Source organism: Lycium barbarum, chromosome 4 (assembly GCF_019175385.1).
Source record: "Lycium barbarum isolate Lr01 chromosome 4, ASM1917538v2, whole genome shotgun sequence".
Classification (NCBI taxonomy): Eukaryota; Viridiplantae; Streptophyta; class Magnoliopsida; order Solanales; family Solanaceae; genus Lycium; species Lycium barbarum.
Window position 1 is genome coordinate 16,161,897 of NC_083340.1, and position 19,355 is coordinate 16,181,251.

Sequence of the window (19,355 nt, forward strand, 5' to 3'; positions counted from 1 at the left end):
CGAAGAGTTGGTCAATCTCAATGAAAAAAACTGGGGAAGACATCGTCTATTGTGCGGTAACTTGACTATATTCCGAGTCTGGGAAGACAATGTCTTAATTTAGAGTATAGCTAATACAAAGTGAAAATGTGAAACTAATATGTAGACAAACTTATTTTTTTGAAGTAGATTATCGAAAAACTATGCAGTTAAATTTGATTTTGTTAGGTACGTAGAGAAATTCAATTTTGTTAAGACCTTGTTGCTATGAGGACAGAAGAAGTTACTCTATGTCCTAAAGCAAAAGATCTCTTTTGGCGTTTAGAAGACATTTTGAAACAGGTTTCAAGTATAGGCTAATGTATTTCAGCAATTTTTCTACCAACTATGATCATCAATCGTAGACAATGGGTGGCAATGGGGCGGTGCGGGTGCGGGTTTTCTCTTAACCCGCACAATTTAAACCCGCCTCGCCCCGCCCCGCTTAAGAGTATTTTTATCCTTTACTTTAGATGTATTTTCATTTAAAATTGTCATAACAACACAACTTTTTCTGTAATCATCTGAATTACAATTAACTTTAACAAATGCTAAGTTCATTTTTTCACTATATTTTGATACAAAGTTTTGATATTGTTGACAGAACTCGACATCATGGATATGAATAACTACATTAAGAACAATTAAAGATTATTCACGTAGTATTGCTTATTTGAGTTTTAATTATGACCATTGAGTACATCTTAATTCAGTTTTATAGCACATCATTCTGTTCCATGGCATAATTTACAAGTAAAAAAATAAGAAAAAGGAATGAGGTATTAGAGATTAATTTTGAAGTATGATCTGGCAAGGATCACAGAAAAAATGTTAAATGGACCAGTCTCCATCTCCACCGCTACAGTGCAAAAAAATAATTTTAAAATGAAACAAGAATGAAGAGGAACATAACATGGTGACATGCTAAATCATCCGATTAGTAGTCGGCTGCTCCTAAAAGAAACCGCACCTGCCCCGCAACCCGCAAAGAATCTCTTTTTTTAAAAAATGAACCCGCCCCGCCCGCATAGGTTCAAACCAACACCGACCTGCACCCGCCCGTTGCCATCCCTAAATCGTAGTAATAGAAATGAAGCGTTAATCCATACCAACTTGATCTTGTTGGCCAGAAATGAATGAAGTTGATTCGCTTCAAAGTAAGAATAACCAATTTGATCTAGTTGGCCCAACTAGAAAATGAATGAAGTTGATTCGCTTCAAAGTAGGGATTTGTGGTAACGATGGGCTGGTAGATTAGCTCCAACGCCTGAGTGCCTAGGTTGTAGTCATAAGAGTCGCTACCAATGAATTTCAGCTACCAGAGTGTTCGATAAGAAAGAGGCATTAGATAACATTATTATACAAGATTTTTTTGTGCGAAGTATGCGTGTAAATCAATTTACGGAATATTTCTTATACAAGATTTTCTTGTGCAAAGTATGCTAGTAAATCAGTTTACGAAATATTTCTTATACAAGATTCCGAAGAAAATAAATGGTGCCTTTGTTTTCGATAGGTTTAAAGTGATCTCTTAACACACTTTTTAGTTTTGATCCTTTAAGTTTATTAAAAGTACATACTTTCGATCTCTACAAATATGTAATAAAATTCCGTTTGTTAGATTTAATGAAAATTATATAAAAAAGAAGCATTTAGCTAGAATTTACATTCAGAGTTTCCCCTATTTTTGGTCTATGTGTAGTGTCAATTGAAGGTTTTTATGTTGCAATTTTTAAGATTTGAAGGAACTTTCTTGATGTTTCTAGTAAAGTTTCATTCAGAGTGATTTTTTTTCCTTTTTTTTTTCTTTTTGCTGAGGAGAGTGAAATTCATTAATTAAAAGCATGTAAGTAGGAATTTTCTAACACGAATCAATTAAGTTATTTAGTGTACTCTATATATGCTGCAAAGCCTCAGATTCTGAGTAGATATTACAAACATGTGGTAATATATGGTGTAATGTAGAGAATTAATCTTTTTTCAGTTGTCGAATTGGATGTGTCTGAATCCATTTCTTGTCCAAATAACTTGCTAAAATAGGACTGCTGACTATCTAAATATAGAATGCTGAGTATAGCGAATCTAAATTTTTTAATTCTTGAGAATAGCAAACCATAGCCAGGAAAAAGGCCGGGTTTAAGCATATTCCCTTTTTCCCCTTTTAATTTCTAATTTCATGATTAACTTTCCCAAATTAATGTTCTATTCCCTTCTTTTCTCTTTCTTTGATTATTAGTGAAGTTTCTTGAATTTATCACACTCAAAAGAATGTCAAAATTAGGGGTTGTTTGATTCATATACCATACTTAAATTAATTGAGTCCAGAGCTAAAATAGCTTGTTTTTGGAGCTAATAGCCCAAAATAGGATGCGTTTTTTTATTTATAACAAAATGGGTATTAAGTTGGTTATCCAACGAAATACCCACAATCAACACTGTTCCGGTCCGGAATTATTTGTTGCATTTCGCTACACTTGTAGCGAAATGTAACAATTTTTTTTTTTTTTGCATTTCGTTGGTATATGAACTAAATAGGATTTTTTTTTGTATTTCGTTTATTAAAAAATGAAATATGAATTTTTTTTTATTTCGTTCATATAAAAACGAAATAGGAAATTTTTTATTTGTATTTCGTTGGTATATAAACGAAATAGGATATTTTTTTTTTGTATTTCGTTTATAAAAAAATGAAATATGAATATATATATTTTTTATTTTGTTTATATAAAAACGAAATAGGAAAATATTTTTTTTTGTATTTCGTTGGTATATGAACGAAATAGGATAGTATTTCGTTTATATAAAAACGAAATAGGAAAATAATTTTTTTATTTCATTCATAGACCAATGAAATAGGATAATTTTTTTTTGTATTTCATTTATATAAAAACGAAATAGGAAAATATTTTTTTTTCCGTTTATATACCAACGAAATGTTTTGTTCCATTTCGCAGGTATATAACGACCCCCCCCCCCCCCCCCCCCCCCCCCCCTTTTACCGTTTTTCTGCTCTACATATCGCTATGGTTTTAATTTTATTTTTTTGTTCATTTCTGTTGGTTCAATCAGTTTCAGACGAGCATTGAATAGTTGTCAAAATAATATCTTTTACATTTCGTGACTTAATTTGCGATTTTTTTTTGCTTTTCTCCGTTTATAAATATTGTCCTATCTTTACCTATGGTATATCCTTCGTCTTTCAATTTTCTTTTATCCATCTCATATCTTTCATCTATTGTTTTTCTCTTATCTGTTTCATATCCTTCAACTTTTATTTTTTCTCTCTTATGTTTCATAAAAGATGACGGAAACTCATGTTAAAGTGTATTTATTTTGGGGTGGTGAAGTTGTGTATGAAGCAGGTTCGGTTAGATACAGCTGTGGTCTTGAAATAGGGCAAAGGTTTCCAATTTCCCTAAAATATGATCGTCTGCAACGCGTCTTAAGAAGTAAAATGTTCATAAATGATCCTGAACTATCGGTGGTTATAACCGGACGATGTCCAAGTTCATTTACAGCCGATGGTTCACCAATTTATGGTGAGATGCCAATTACGGACGATGAATCTTTATCGTCATTTCTTCGTTGTCCTGAGATTTTTAAATATCACATATGCATAGCGGCGCTTGACATGTATGCTACAGTTCAACACTCTACCCAGGTCGAAGTACCGACCGACAATGAGTTCGATTTTGGAGGTACTACCTATCTCTCAAGTTTGAATATTGATTTTTCAAGGGGTGTAGTTCAACAACAAACAATTGTAGGATTTGGTAGTCAGTCAAATGATACAACTAATTATGGTACACAATATGATGGTATGGCTTCAATGCACGATCATAACTTTGATTGGAGTGGACAGAATCGTGAGACGGGTAGACCAAGTAATGCTACTATGCAGTTGCATAATTTGAATTGTAATGTACGACACCCTTCACATCCTGGTCCAAGTGAATTGGACAGTGACAGGTAAATATAATCATATTTTATTCATTTTATTCATGAATTGTATAATTGTGTTTGACTTGTAAATTCTATGAATTTTCTTATTTATAGGCATAACGATTTTGAAGATAACCCCACGTTGACTCAGCTCACACAAATTGTGAGCAATAACGATTTAGCTAATGATATAATAAATGAGTCGGATAGCGATAGTCCATTAGATCATGAAGGGACGGACGATGATCAATCGTCTGCCGACGGTGACGATTCTGATGAAGATGTTGCGGCCCCCAGTAATCTTAGTGTTAATTATCATTCAAATGTGATCCCATATTTGGATAATACAGAAGAAGTAGAACCGGAAGATTTTGCATACATGAGAGATAACGGGTCTGTTCGGGCTGCAAAATACTAATTATGCTAAAAGAAGAAAAGCTAATAAAAAATATCACAACCAGTAGCAGGTTGTAGCAAATTAGCTATAACAAATTAAAACAAAATCAACCCATTATCATAGTACGAGTTAGCAAAAAATGAACAAATCTATAAAAACTCTATTGTTGTTATATTTTTCACATTTCTTATCAAAAAATTTTAAAAGGAAAAATACCTGATCATCAGTTAGGTTGTCTAAAACATCCCTACAAACTACTAGCACAGCTCGTGCCTCGCTTTTACGAACTCCATGACGAGTCCACTTCTGCGTAAATACAATATCTCATTCGTTTACTCTTGGAGGACGAAGTAATGGCTGCATCGGGATTATTCGCTCCCAAGCCCAAACCTGTATAAGTAAATTTAAATATATAAATATTTTTTGAATTAAATAAAATAACCCAAAAATACACATGAAAATTGTGCTGTTATGGTTGGGTTCCGATAATGCGCTAATATTGTCGTGCAAGCCATTCGACAATATTATAATTTTTAATGATTTATTATACAAATTATAACACTAGGAAATCTAAAATATTATTTAAAAGATAGCATAAAAGTTGACTATTTAAACGTGTATCAAGCAATACTTTTAAATTGTTAGCGTCATAACTCAAGGAACTATGGTTAGCTGACATTTAGATATATACACAAATATTAATAATCCAGATTGCATTATATATAGTGGTGCATTTAGTGTTTATAATAAAGTTCAACTTTCGGTTCCTAATTTCATTTTTCAAAATTTGGGTAATGGTGGTTATAGGAATGCTGCTTGATCTCTTATTTCTACTGAAGTAGAGCAATATAATATTGAAATTCACGTACCTGTAACAAAGCAATAAATCCACAAACATCACGGCTATTAGCCATCGAAGCACGGCATAGACAATTGCATAAGTATGATAATGCTGCTGCCCCCCAAGCTTTCCCGCCTATTGCATCAAGGTCTATTATGTCAAGCAAAAAGTATAAACTAAGCTTTGAACTAGTATTATCAGGGAATATAGTGCCACCAATCAACCAAAGCAGGTACAACCTGACCCTCTTTTGTACCTCAGCCTCATCAGTGTGTTCATCAATAATATCATTCTTGGCAATCAAGGTTTCCAAATGATTAGATAATTGTGTTATTACCAACAAGCTATTACCTATAATTGCTTCTTCTCCGGGCAACCAGTAAGGTCGTACATCAATTCCCGCCACGTTGATTTAGTTATATTTTTAACGTTTCTCTGCACCAATGGGTCATATAACACCTCGACATCCTGCAGTGTGATGGCACATTCGCCAGTCCGCATATGAAATGTATGCGTCTCTGGACGCCATCTCTCAATAAGTGCAGTGATGATTCCTTCATCATACTGCACATTACCTACTGCTAAAACTCCCCCAAATCCACACCTCTCAAAGTAATTAAGGATGCGATTATGTAAAGGGTATTACCTCACGTGATTCCAGAATTCATGATTCGCACGACGTATAGTTAAACACGCGTTCTGTCCAGTCAATTTTCCATCCCACACAGCCTGGGATCGATGCTGTTGCTGGAGTATTAATAAATCATAGTTTTCTGGACCTGGATGTACAGTGACTTTGGGGCGATCCATATCTATAACATTGCAACACCAAGCCACTGCTGTTAGAATAATTGACAACACATTACACAATTGTTTACTATATATTCAATAGGAAAGTCAACAAAGGTCAAACTATAAGATATATTATCACGTGAGAAAAGGAAAAAAATTAATAAGAGTACAACTGTCAAAAAATAATTACAGTTCCCTATGTGGTCAACGAAATGTAATTAAACTTTTGGTTAAGCTCATAATTAATTGCCATAATAGTATTCATCTTACATATAACTACTTCTTTTCTATTTAAAACAAACCATATGACTGGAGAGGGGATGTAAGGACAGTTAATTTTTTTTTATCGGATCGGAACAATATTTCGTTAGTTATCCAACGAAATACCCATTTTGGTATTAAAAAAAAGACATGCTATTTTTGTCTATTAGCTTCAAAAACAAGTCCAACTTCCTCACAGTTTCTTGATCTTATACTTTTAATTTGAAAAGTAAAAATTCTTCATGCTTATCAACAAAAAATAATCTCCAACGACTAGTCACAATTTGAATATAGAAAATGACCCAACAAATGATACAAATATCTTTATGTTATATTTAACAATCTTACTTTCCTCACAATTTCTTCATATTTTTTTTAACTGTTGTTCTATGAAAATGACTAACTAAAAGAACATTTTATAATATAGATTTAGACCTAATTAATTGAAGCAACGACTGAAATTACGAACTATTGATTAATTAAACTTGTAACTTTTGTTTTCTTTATTATAGTCTACTACAATAAGTATAAGATATAAATAAATCAAAAAAATAAATGTGAACTAATTTATAATGACTAAATCAAAAAATATATGTAAAAAATTATAAAATTAATAAATTACCTCAATTTGAAGAAGATTATGGAGCAAAAGTTGAGGAATCATTGTGATAGGATTAGTAGAAAAAGAAGAAAAGAATGAAGAACGGAAGAAGAGGAAGAATGGAGGTGGAGGAAGAGCGAAGAATGGAGAAGGGAGAAGGGAGAATGGATAATGGATAATGGAGAAGGGAAAATGGAGAATGGAGAATAGAGAATGGAGCATGAAGAATGGAGAGGATAAGGTAAAATAATTTAGGGTAAAAGTGGAGAGCAGAAAAAGGGTATGAACGAAATAAAAAAAAAAATTCCTATTTCGTTGGAATATAAACGAAATGCAAAAAAAAATAAAAAATAATAATTTCCTATTTCGTTGGAATATAAACGAAATGCAAAAAAAATAAAATAAAATTATTTTCCTATTTCGTTTTTATATAAACGAAATACAAAATAAAAATAAAAATTTATCCTATTTCGTTCATATCGCAACGAAATACAAAAAATAATAATTATATTTTCCTATTTCGTTTTTATATAAAAGAAATAATTTTTTCTTTCATATTTCGTTTTTTTATAAACGAAATACAAGATTTTTTTTTTATCCTATTTCGTTCATATACCAACGAAATACAAAAAAATAATAATATATTTTTCTATTTCGTTTTTATATGAACGAAATAAAAAAAATATTTTCATATTTCGTTTTTTAATAAACGAAATACAAAAATAAAATAAAATAATTTGTTACATTTCGCTACAAGTGTAGTGAAATGCAACAAATAATTCCGGACCGGAACAGTGTTGATTGTGGGTATTTCGTTGGATAACCAACGAAATACCTATTTTGGTATAAAAAAAAGCGCATCCTATTTTGGGCTATTAGCTCCAAAAACAAGCCATTTTGGCTCCGGACTCTAAATTAATTAGTAAGAGTTTAGGTAGGTTCGAATTACTTCATATCATCATATCGATCAGTTTTATTAGTTGTATTTATTGCTTTTTAAAAACGAATAATAATTTTTAAACCACGTTTTCCCATAAAATTGATTAAATTTATTAAGAACGAACTCATACTAATGCTAGGAGTAATAGGGGCTGCAAATTGAACGGTACACAATTTGATTTGAAAAAAATACGGCACATTAGGTCAAATTAATTTTAGCATGAAACTCTCTTATTTAAGATCACGATTAATGGTGTTGCCTAATAATTTCTGATTAAACATATTTAATCTTATAAAAGAAACTAAAAAAGACTTCAAATCTCCATATTTGTTGAGCAACTGTGTTAAGATAATATCATTAATCTCAATAAGCAAGATCGCCATTGATATAGGGGCAAGAACAATTACCCATAATTTTTTTGTCTGTGGATGAAATCCCTGAGAAGAGTTATTTCCTTATATTTTGTAAATTTAGGTGTTTTTTTAAAAAAATATTGAAGGTAAGCCATAAATGCTAATTATGAGCTTAGTTTAGCCTTATCAAACTTTGTTATCCCTAGGTACTGTAGGTCCTCCTATTGTAACTTTTGTTCCTTTTCTGTTGCACTCAAGTTATTTTCTAGTCAAAGAAGAATTTGCTATGTTCCATTTTAAAAATTAAAATTTTATCTAAGTTGGTTCTGAGAATCATTTTTTATTATTGAAACAACAATTATCAGGAAGCGCTTCTCCCTTTTAACGGGCTTTACGCGATGCGAATTAGTTAGAACCCTAAAACGAGCACCGCAAGGCCGAGTCGGAAAACATAAAACCTTTCAATTTAGGTTATCTGATAGATACAAATGAAACAACAATTATCGGATACATGATTAAACTTTAGCTGATGTAAGTGGAACTTAAAAGGAACAGTTGCTAACAAATTCAAATGTGAAATCTAGTCATGTTAATAAACAAGAGAAAATAAACCTTAAAAATTGTTTTTTTTTTTTGACTTGTGCTTAAATTGAGTCACTTTCAATTGTATAAAACATTAGTTCCATGATTTTTAATACCATAACTAAATAAGAGTTATGATAGTAATTTAATTACGTGATATATTAGGCTAAATGATTCGAGCAAAACATATTCTTATGTTGAATTAGGAGTTTTCTTTGCATACATCTCTACCTAAATTTCAATTTTCTCTAATATTAGTTGCCAATGCTACTTAAGAACATAAGGGGTCGTTTGGCCTGGGAATAAGATAACAATTCGAGATAAAATGCATGATTATTTTGTCATGCATTTGGTTGAACTATTAATTCCGGACTAGCAATTCTGGGATAATTGTGATATTATTTTATATGACACTCACATAACAATTCCAACAAAAAAATAATTAAAAAAAAAAACCACTTCCGAAATAAAATATCAAAATAACAAAGATGCGCTTCTTCAAAGTTCTTTTGCAAAGTCCTTTAGTAATATTAAGGCTAAAATGGAATCAAATTTTATTGCAATTTATCTCGTACACAATATAATTAAGCATGCTTTATTATCTCTATATATCTCAGTTTTCAGTTCAATGAAACAAACATCTATCAATAAAAATATATTCACTAAATAATCGTATATTATAATCTGACATTAGAATCTCGATATAACTTATTGACCAGCCAAATCACCTTAAGAGTTGATCTTCAGAATGAACCTTTGAAAGGCTTGTGAAAGATTATGTACAAAAATATCAAGTAAACAATCCAAAAAGTAAAGCAGTGCCTAAAATTCTTTGAATTTGGATTACACATTCTCCTCCACACCCCTCTTCTCCTCATCTTCTTTCATGCCATCATCCTGCTGCCACGTGTCATAGCAAATATCCAAACTGAAATAAATCACCACCAAAGCTTTTCTCCATTCCTTTATCCATCACAAACATCATCAACCCATCATCTTCAATCCTTGTAACAGAAAAAAAAAAATTCAAGAAAAAGAATATATTTTTATTCCACATTGGGGGTGTTTTGAGGGGGGGGGGGGGGGGGGGGGTTTCCAAGTCGAAATTACAATTACATCCATAAACTATTTCTAAAACTACAACCACGTCCTCTCTATTCTTAGCCTCAAAATAATTATCTAAAAGGATTAACCTAAATAGCGACCTCCAACCGCTTAAACTAAAAGTAGTCTTCGGATGTATAATATATGTATAATTCATGTTATATTTAGTTAATAATCATGTATAATTAGTGTACCAGCTAGAAAAAGTACAAACCAACCTGTTATTTGTGTAAAAATCCCTATCTAAAGTTTATATTGCTTGAATCGTCAAAAATACTACTGGGTGTGTGTCGGATTCTTCAAAATTAGTGCATGTTTGGAGAATATATCACAAGTGTAACATCATTTTTAGGAGAGTCCGAGCACCTTAAAATTACCTCCAAGTTTGTCCAAAACCAAGGGTAGTCACAGAAACTCAAATCAAAACAGTTTCCTATCCAAACAAAACTGCTATTTGTTTTCCTCTAACCATAACCATAGCCTTTACTTCTTAGAAATTCTTAGCCTCACATATTTTTTTCCTAATGCCAGGACAAAATATCCTAAAAACCAAAAATAAAATAAATAAATAAATTAAAATTAAAAAAAAAAAGGAGATCAATGCCCATTCATTCATTACATGTCACACTAATATCTTTAGCTCTATCAGAGAGTCAGAGAGAAGTGATAGCCTCCTCCATAATTCTATCTCTTCCTCTCTAGACAGAGAAAAACCTCTCAAGAAACTGAGAGGAAAAATCAAGAAAACATGGCAGTTTGTACAGTGTACACAGCTCAATCACTAAATTCTACTTGTTCAATCTCCACTCCCTCAAAATCCCACTTAGGATTCCACCAAAAACAAGTAATTTTCTACACAAAAAGAACAAACAAAAGAAGCAACACTAGTACTAGTTTCAAGATAACATGTTCAGCTGAAAAGACTGTTGTGATTGGCTTAGCAGCTGATTCTGGCTGTGGAAAAAGTACTTTCATGAGGAGATTAACAAGTGTTTTTGGTGGTGCTGCTGAGCCACCAAAAGGTGGAAATCCAGATTCAAACACATTGATTTCAGACATGACAACTGTGATTTGTCTTGATGATTATCATTCACTTGATAGAACTGGAAGGAAGGAAAAGGGAGTCACTGCTCTTGATCCTAGAGCTAATGATTTTGACCTTATGTATGAACAAGTTAAGGCTATTAAGGAGGGTGTTGCTGTGGATAAGCCTATATATAATCATGTTAGTGGTCTTCTTGATCCACCTGAGCTCATTAAGCCACCAAAGATTCTTGTCATTGAAGGATTACACCCCATGTAAGTACTAATTACATGTATGGTTTTAACTTATATGTACTAAGAGTGACTTGAATTTTTTATATCGCAAGAGTAGTTTCATGTGTTGGTTCCTCTGGCTGAATTTATGTGGAAGTGTTTGGTTCACGGACGGAGTCAGGAGTTTGAGTTTATGAGTTATGAATTCAAGAAAATGCAACTTACTGGGTTCTTGACAATTTGTTTATATATAATAAGTGAATTTTTAAATACAAATACAAAATTTGAGCCAAAGCTATTGGATACTGTCAAACTAGTAGGCGAAGCTCTAGCTCCGGCCTGTTTGATTGGAGGAGTTTAAAAACTAAGAAAGTTTTTTGAAATTTCTGGTCTAAAACAAGTCGTATATGTTTACGTGGCTATGAAATTATGTCATTAAGAGTAAAATAAAAAATTGAAAGCTAAATTATTTTTAAATATAGAAAGAGTATCATTTTTTTTTTTTGGGATAGATTAAAAACGAAAGTATTTCATATAAAAGGGGTCAAGAGGAGTAAAAAAAGACTACTTGACTTATTTTTGGGTCGTTAATTCCACTTATTATAGTTGTTATTTGTAATTATTTTTTAAATGACCCGAATAATATAAAAAAGTTTTATACTACTAGCATGTAGAAATTAAGCTCTTAGTATGTTATTATTATTAAATTCTCGAAAAAAATGCAATGGTGTGTCTCTTTCTAATGTTAACACACACATGCAGAGTTAACACGTTGAGAAGAACTTTGGTTTCTCCGTATATTCAGATTCTTTAGTTCTTCCTGTCGTTTGTGTAACCAAACATACTTTTACTTCCCTATAAAAGGGAAATAAGAAGGCAAAAAAATTGATGGTGAAGGGGTTTGTGCTCTTCATCTCCTTTAATTTTTTTTTGGATATTTTCAAAAATATACCGTCTTTGAAAATATTTACACCTCATAGCCCAATAAGTAATATTATACAACATTATACAATTTTATACAATATTATACCGGGGGAAAAAACATTACATATAATGTATCAACCTTGTACAAAGTGTATACTAGTGTAAAAAAGGCGTTATATACACAAATATGGGCTAAACCGTGTGTTTATAAACAAAATATGGGCTACGTGGCGTAAATATTCTCAAAAATAGACATAGGGCGTAATTTTCCCTCTCTCTATTAGGCCATGGAAATGATCATCTGTTGTTTGAAAACTAAGACATTTTTGAGTTATTAAATAAAGAAAGATGAAGGAAATGAATGTTGGTGAATGGTGATAATGAGGATAGATGCTTCCTCCGTTGAGAGATAATAAAAATGGTAGAAATAGCACCACTAGTCATTTTTGATCCGGTCTTTGAAAAGCAATCATTATCCTGGAATTTCAAAGTTCACAAGTAAAATTTGTGATATTATCGTGGAGTTTCGTTTGTAAAATTTGAAACTCCAGGATAGTGACTATTTTCCACAAGTGATGAAAAATGGCTATCTGTGAATTTTTCCTATCAAAATGGATGGTTGAGGAGTTAAGGTCACTTTTCTTAATGGGCCTCTATAATCATTTGGGCCCAGTCCATTCCTCATTTAATTCTTTCTTCTTATTTTAGTGTTTGTATTATGATATTTTTTTGAATAAAAATCTACAATGTTTCCTCATTCAGCTTGGTATAATATGCTCGTAAGCAGACAGTATATTTCATGGCTTTTTCAGCATTATTGGTTGAAAATAAAATTGAAGAAAACATCTTTTTTTGGTTTTGCCGATTAATCCGATTTTTTTCTTTTCTCAATGTTTAAACCCGAGACATACGATAATGGTGAATGAATCCTATCCATCCCAGCATAACCCTTGGTAATAAGAAAATATACTTGATATAAATAGTCTGGATACCTCTATTGCAAAAAATTAAAATAAAAATTATAACACCTAACCACAGTTCCCTTCTTGTTCAGTTATAGGTAAAGTTAATAAATCCTCACGAGCTTATTGCAGAATTAATACTGCTGCTTTTTCTATTGTATCGTCGTTAATTTGTAGTTTGACTTGATTGAGATTTAAGCATACACATAATGTAGTAAATTTGATAATTTATTTTTCATTTTCTATAGGTACGATGAGCGTGTGAGAGAGCTCTTGGACTTCAGTATCTACTTGGATATCAGTGATGAGGTTAAGTTTGCATGGAAGATCCAGGTAACTGTCAGTACAATTTACTTGCAACTACCTTATAAGAAACCTGATTGTGCAAATATCTTTATGCTATCAATGCATAAAACTTAAGACCCGAATGAAATATGCGCGACATTGGTTATATTTTACCTAAGTGTTATTTCTTGAAATGCAGAGGGATATGGCTGAGAGAGGACACAGCCTTGAGAGCATTAAGGCCAGTATTGAAGCCAGGAAACCTGATTTTGATGCTTACATTGGTGGAGTACTTGACCTTGAAGTAATAATTAACTATGTTGCTTGACTCTTCAAAAACACCGCTGGGTGTGTGTCCGATCCTGCAAAAGCGATGTATTTTTGGAGGATCTGGCACATGTGCAGAAACATTTTTGGAGAGTTCGAGCAATATAGATAGTTAAATCATGATAAATGAATGAAGATGAATCAGATTAGTAACGTGGCAAAATTTTGTGTTTTTGTGCAGACCCACAAAAGCAATATGCAGATGCAGTCATTGAAGTGCTCCCAACTCAACTCATCCCGGATGACAATGAAGGCAAAGTTTTGAGAGTAAAATTGATAATGAAGGAAGGAGTGAAAAACTTCAACCCAGTTTACCTGTTTGATGAAGGCTCCACAATCTCATGGATTCCTTGTGGTAGGAAGTTGACTTGTTCTTACCCTGGCATCAAGTTCACCTATGGCCCTGACACCTACTTCGGCAATGAGGTATGCTAAAACTTGAACATACTACTCAATCAATTGTCTCACTCTGTGGTCAATATTCCATTCGCTTTATGTCGTAGGTGCTCGTTCTATTTTGATTAGAATGAGCCGAGGCTCCGGAGGTACATATGGTTGGCCCTTCTGGCGTCTCGGTGATACAAACAAAGAAAAAACTTGAAAAGGATCTTCCCTTGGGCAAATGAATTGATCAAGAAGGCAGGCAACTCCTCTTTCTGAAGAAGAGTGCCTGCCCGAGCAATCTTTAAGTAAAGTTTTCTAGGTCAGGTATAGGTAAAGTTCTTCCAGAACCAGAGACACAGACCGCTACTCCTTCAGAAACTAGGAATCTGCAAGGGAGGATAGGACACATAATAACTAATTGCATCTTGTAGTTTTGCACTGAGTATTTAGAATATGCTGAATTTAGGTTGGATCAATCTGTGCTATAACTGTTAACAGGGTGGTCAGATGGTAACCGTTTTCAGTCTAGCCTCAGACCCGAGGAACTCAATTGCAAGGACATTAGTGGCTGATTACTAGTCAGGCTAGAAAATTTAGCTTTGTATTCTGAGGATTCATCTTAGCTTGACTAGTTTTTCACTAGTCATCAACCTACATATCTTTATCCGGGCTTGGGACTAACAATGTGAGAAAGCAAGCTAACACAGGTGGAATTAGGCTGGAATATTTGTTATACAATCTAATATGTATAGATAAATACTAATAGAATCTTAAAGATTCTTTCTGATACCTCTCATTGGTATGCCGTAATTCTTTAAAGACGACATGCTAGAAATTACCTGGCTAACGCAGAAAGCGGGGTCTGTATCAATTGCTCAGCTATTCTTCCAGAAATCATGCTTGGTTTTCAACATGTGCTTTTCTTCCAACCTACAGGTATCTGTCTTGGAGATGGATGGCCAATTTGACAGACTAGATGAGCTCATCTATGTAGAGAGCCATTTGAGCAACCTCTCCACAAAATTCTATGGTGAAGTTACTCAACAAATGTTGAAGCATGCTGACTTCCCTGGCAGCAACAATGGAACAGGTTTCTTCCAGACCATTGTCGGCTTGAAGATCAGAGACCTCTACGAGCAAATCGTTGCCAGCAGAGCTGGAGCTCCAGTCACAGCTGCAAAGGCCTAAACTTTGATTAACAGCTAGGTACCAGAATCATCATATGTTGTACCTTGTTGTTTCTTCCCAATATTTTATTTGCCGACTTCTTTCCCCCACTTTCATATTTCAGTTTCGTGGTAGATAATTCCCCATAAATGAGAAAATACACTTCGTTATGTATTTATTTGTAGCTAATGTGTTGAGAGTTGTAATATGGATAATAAAAAGGTGAAATGAATTTCAATTCCAAGCAGTTTCTGCACTATCTACTCGGAGGTAAGCTACTTGGATAAAAACAATTTGAGATTGCAACCAACCAAAAAAATTAGAAAACATCATTGTCACTGCTGAGACATAAACATAACATTTCACGCTGAACATTGAGACTAAACATAACATATCGTGAGTTCCAGAATGCCATAAGACTAACATTGAGAAGCATGATGAGATTACCAGAATTTATCCGTACTAAGTTGCACATATTAGCAACCTAGTACTCAAGGTTCCTACAATGCTAACCCGAAACAACAGTTGGAGAGTAAAATAGTATATACATAATACAGTTGATACATACGTTTCAGTCCACTTTCCTCGTGTTTACTTGAGAGTAATAAACTTGTTACTACCATGTTTTGCCCAATGGTTCTTCAGGTCAACTGGATTAGAAAGATCACTACCTTCAGTTGCAAGGGTACAAAGAAGCTTATTATATGCTCCATTAGTCATTTTTCTCCCAGCCACACGATTTCCGGGCTTTGAGGGATTCAAAGGAAGGGGATACTCAGATAAGGAGGTGGTGCAGCAGGATGATTGCCACCCACCTCCACATTTGTAGCACTTTCTAGAAAGACCAGTACAGGAACAAAATGGTGGTGGCAGGCCAGAAAAATCAGCACGAGCTCCACTGTGAACTGAATTTGGATTCTTTGTTATTGTCGTCTTTCCACTTCTAGCTTCTCCTTTAGTTTTCTTAGAGGCAGAAGGCTTATTTTCAGGCCGTTCCACTTTCAAAAGTTCTGATACAATTTCACGAATTCCTTTTTTAGATGCCTTGTTTTTCTCAACCTTCCCTGGTTTGGCCTTGAACTTTACATTCACGTTTTGTTTACCTGTCGGGGCAACAGAACGAATAGGAACAGCAGCACAAGGTTTTGATTCGGATCCCAATTTTGTTGCTGGGGGAAAATGTGAATTAAATGTCTCTTCGTTGTGGTTCACTTGAGATGCCATTCGGTAGCTTCCGCGACGAGGTTCCATCCTTGCATGTGCCAGTCCTGCACAAATTATAATTTGTGAGAATTTCAGTAACCATATTTCTTATTTTCAGTCTGATTAAACTTAGATCCTAAATCAGCAAACATTATTTGAAAATGCTGACGTGATTATCCTAAGTCCTAAACAAAGCAATGCAAAAACTATTTAAGAATGCAGATGCAAAACAAAGGAAAAAGCAATTACATGTGAGCGATTGCACATGTTGAAAGCATTACAAGTCAAAGTCATTCAGCAATTGCTGTAACTACAGTAGCTAAGCACATTTCCCATAACTGTTGAGCAAACAATGACAAAGTATCATTCCGTTTTGATTCAAGCCCCATCGAATATTTGAGTAAATTACTTTTTACTCTAGATACACTTGAATATGACTCAGCCACGTTAACTACTCGAATTTCAAAATCAAGTACTAACCCTTATATAATGGAAACCTTATACAAACATTGAATTTTGTGTCATTTCTATGTTTTCATTTGTATTTTGATTATTTCAATACAATTTCTCAGTAGTACATTACACAATCATGGATACAACAACCACAACAATAACAACATACCCAGTAAAATCCCACCAAGTGGGGTCTGGGGAGGGTAAAGTGTACGCTGACCTTACCCCTACCTTTTGACGGGTAGGAAGGCTGTTTTCAATAGACCCCCGGCTCAAAGAGAGATGAAAAAGTATCAGTAACAATAAGCAGTAATAACTCAAGATAATAGGACGACGTAGTAAAAAAGAACAAGCAATCCAAAGCAGTATAACAAGACATGACAAGCTACTATCAAACACAGGGGCCTACAAGAGTAATACTACAACTACCATTATGCAAGGATAAGTAGAAAAGCTCTTAACTACTAACCAACCCTGTATTCTAATACGTGACCTCCATAATCTCCTATCTAAGGATATGTCCTTGGTAAGTCGGACCTGCGCCATGTTCTATTTAATCACCTCTCCCCAATACTTCTTCGGCCTACCTCTATCTCTTCTAAAACCGTCCATAGCCAGCCTTTCACACCTTCATACTGGAGCCTCCGCGCATCTCCTCTGCACATGCCCGAACCATCTCAATCTCGTATCCTCCACAGAGGCCACTCCCGCCTTTTCCCGGATGTTTTCATTTCTTATCCTATCTCTCCTAGTATGTCCACACATCTATCGTAGCATCCGCATCTCCACAACTTTCATCTTCTGTACGTCAGAGTTCTTGACTGGTCAACGCTCCGCTCCATACAACATAGTTGGTCTAACCACCGCTTTGTAAAACTTGCCTTTAAGTTTTGGTGGTACCTTCTTGTCACACAAGACTCCGGATTCAACCCTCCATTTCATCCACCCCACACCAATACGATGTGAGACATCATCGTCAATCTCTCAATTTCCTTGAATAATTGACCCGAGATACTTAAAACTTTCTTTCTTTTGAATGACCTGGGTACCAAGCCTCACTTCCATGTCAACCTCTTGTGATACGCTGCTGAACTTGCACTCCAAGTATTCTGTCTTGGTCCTACTCAACCTGAACTCTTTAGACTCTAGGGTCTGTTTCCAAACCTCCAACTTAGAGTTAACTCCGCTGCGACACTCATCAATCAGAACTATATCATCCGCGAAAAGCATACACTATGACACCTCACCTTGGATTTGCCGCATCAATCCATCCATCATAGATATACCCCTATATTTCAAAATCAAGCACTAGCATTCTTTATACAATGAAACTCCTACCACCAAAGGTTGTGGTGGGATGGTGAGTACCGTATTCATCCTTAACCAGAGGTCTCGTGTTCGAACTATGAGAATGGAGTCGTTTTTAATAGGGAGGAATTTACCCCCAATTCCCAAAGTGTGACTTCTCGGCACGAACCCGGATTAGTCGGGCCACAAAGGGGCATCGAAAACCAATTGAGAAAACAAACAAACACAAAAAAAGCCTTTACATAAAATCTTACATAGCATTTTGTATATAATTGCCATGATCAAAATATATGGATACCCAAGTGTTTTATTTTGAAATATTACCCTACTCTATTGCATGATCATTTAGAGTGATTACTCTTAAAATTTTGAATATTACTAATGCCTTTTCATCTCTTCTTGAGCCGGGGGTTTATCAGAAACAACCACTCTACCTTGTTAAAAGGCAGAGGTAAGCTCTGCGTACTCTACCCTCCTCAAACCCCACCTGGTGGAATTATACTGGGTATGTTATTGTTGTTACTCTTAAAATTTTGAAGTGGGTAACTAGCTGAAAGTAAAAATTCCACAATTTGAGAGGTAGCAAAATTGGTGAAATTCCAAGAATGCAATCCCAATTCTAGAACTGATTGAAAAAAAAAAAAAAAAGGTGACAACAGCTTATTGGAAACTCAGAGAATGAACATACCCGCATAAGGTGAAAGAAACACACAACAAAAGCCTTCCTTTTAATGCATAACACCCAACTTCACACTTTTAGCATATATTATAAACCAGATAATGCACAGTAACTGCAGAAAGAAAAAGAGATAAACTTCATTGTCTCAAGAAACAAAGTTTCAAAGGCAGAAAACTTACAGTTGTAACAGAGTGATACAAAGTTGTAATGGAGTTTCTTGTTTTTACTTGTTTGCTTGTTATATCTAAAGTGACAGAGTTGTCTCCAAAGTGGAGGACAAAGAATCATGGCAAAGTCCCAACTATCAAATTACTCTAGTCCGTTGTTCGATTTGGCGCACCCCTCAATAAGTAATTAATAAAATAAAAATTTACTATATCAACTTTTAAATATAATAAATTAAATATTTTCAAAAATTAAAAATTGAATAATAAAAATAAATTAATAACTAGGTAATAAATTATTTTTTAATTTTTTAAACCGGACAAATAGAAAAGAATATATGCTTTTCGATTAGCGGCAAGTAAAAGTGGATGGAGAAGGGAGTATAATAGCCTGTTTGGCTAAGCTTATTT

At 34.0% G+C, this 19,355-nt stretch overlaps 2 protein-coding genes across 3 annotated transcripts; one reads left to right on the forward strand and one right to left on the reverse strand.

The window, feature by feature from the left end:
• Positions 1-10,451: 10,451 nt before the first annotated feature.
• Positions 10,452-15,384, forward strand: LOC132635374 (phosphoribulokinase, chloroplastic). Its single transcript, XM_060351742.1, has 5 exons — positions 10,452-11,130; positions 13,223-13,307; positions 13,459-13,543; positions 13,768-14,012; positions 14,907-15,384. The coding sequence occupies exons 1-5, from the start codon at positions 10,580-10,582 to the stop codon at positions 15,156-15,158; spliced, it is 1,218 nt and encodes a 405-aa protein (XP_060207725.1). The 5' UTR covers positions 10,452-10,579; the 3' UTR covers positions 15,159-15,384.
• A 178-nt stretch (positions 15,385-15,562) lies between these two features.
• Positions 15,563-19,090, reverse strand: LOC132635375 (protein BASIC PENTACYSTEINE7-like). Of its 2 annotated transcripts, none has more exons than XM_060351744.1 (2): positions 18,960-19,090; positions 15,563-16,405 (listed from the first exon to the last, which is right to left on the reverse strand). In XM_060351744.1, the coding sequence occupies exon 2, from the start codon at positions 16,386-16,388 to the stop codon at positions 15,729-15,731; it is 660 nt and encodes a 219-aa protein (XP_060207727.1). In that variant the 5' UTR covers positions 16,389-16,405; positions 18,960-19,090; the 3' UTR covers positions 15,563-15,728. The 2 variants fall into 2 exon arrangements, with proteins under 2 accessions (XP_060207727.1, XP_060207726.1); XM_060351743.1 differs by lacking the exon at positions 18,960-19,090 and adding an exon at positions 18,790-18,941.
• Positions 19,091-19,355: the final 265 nt, after the last annotated feature.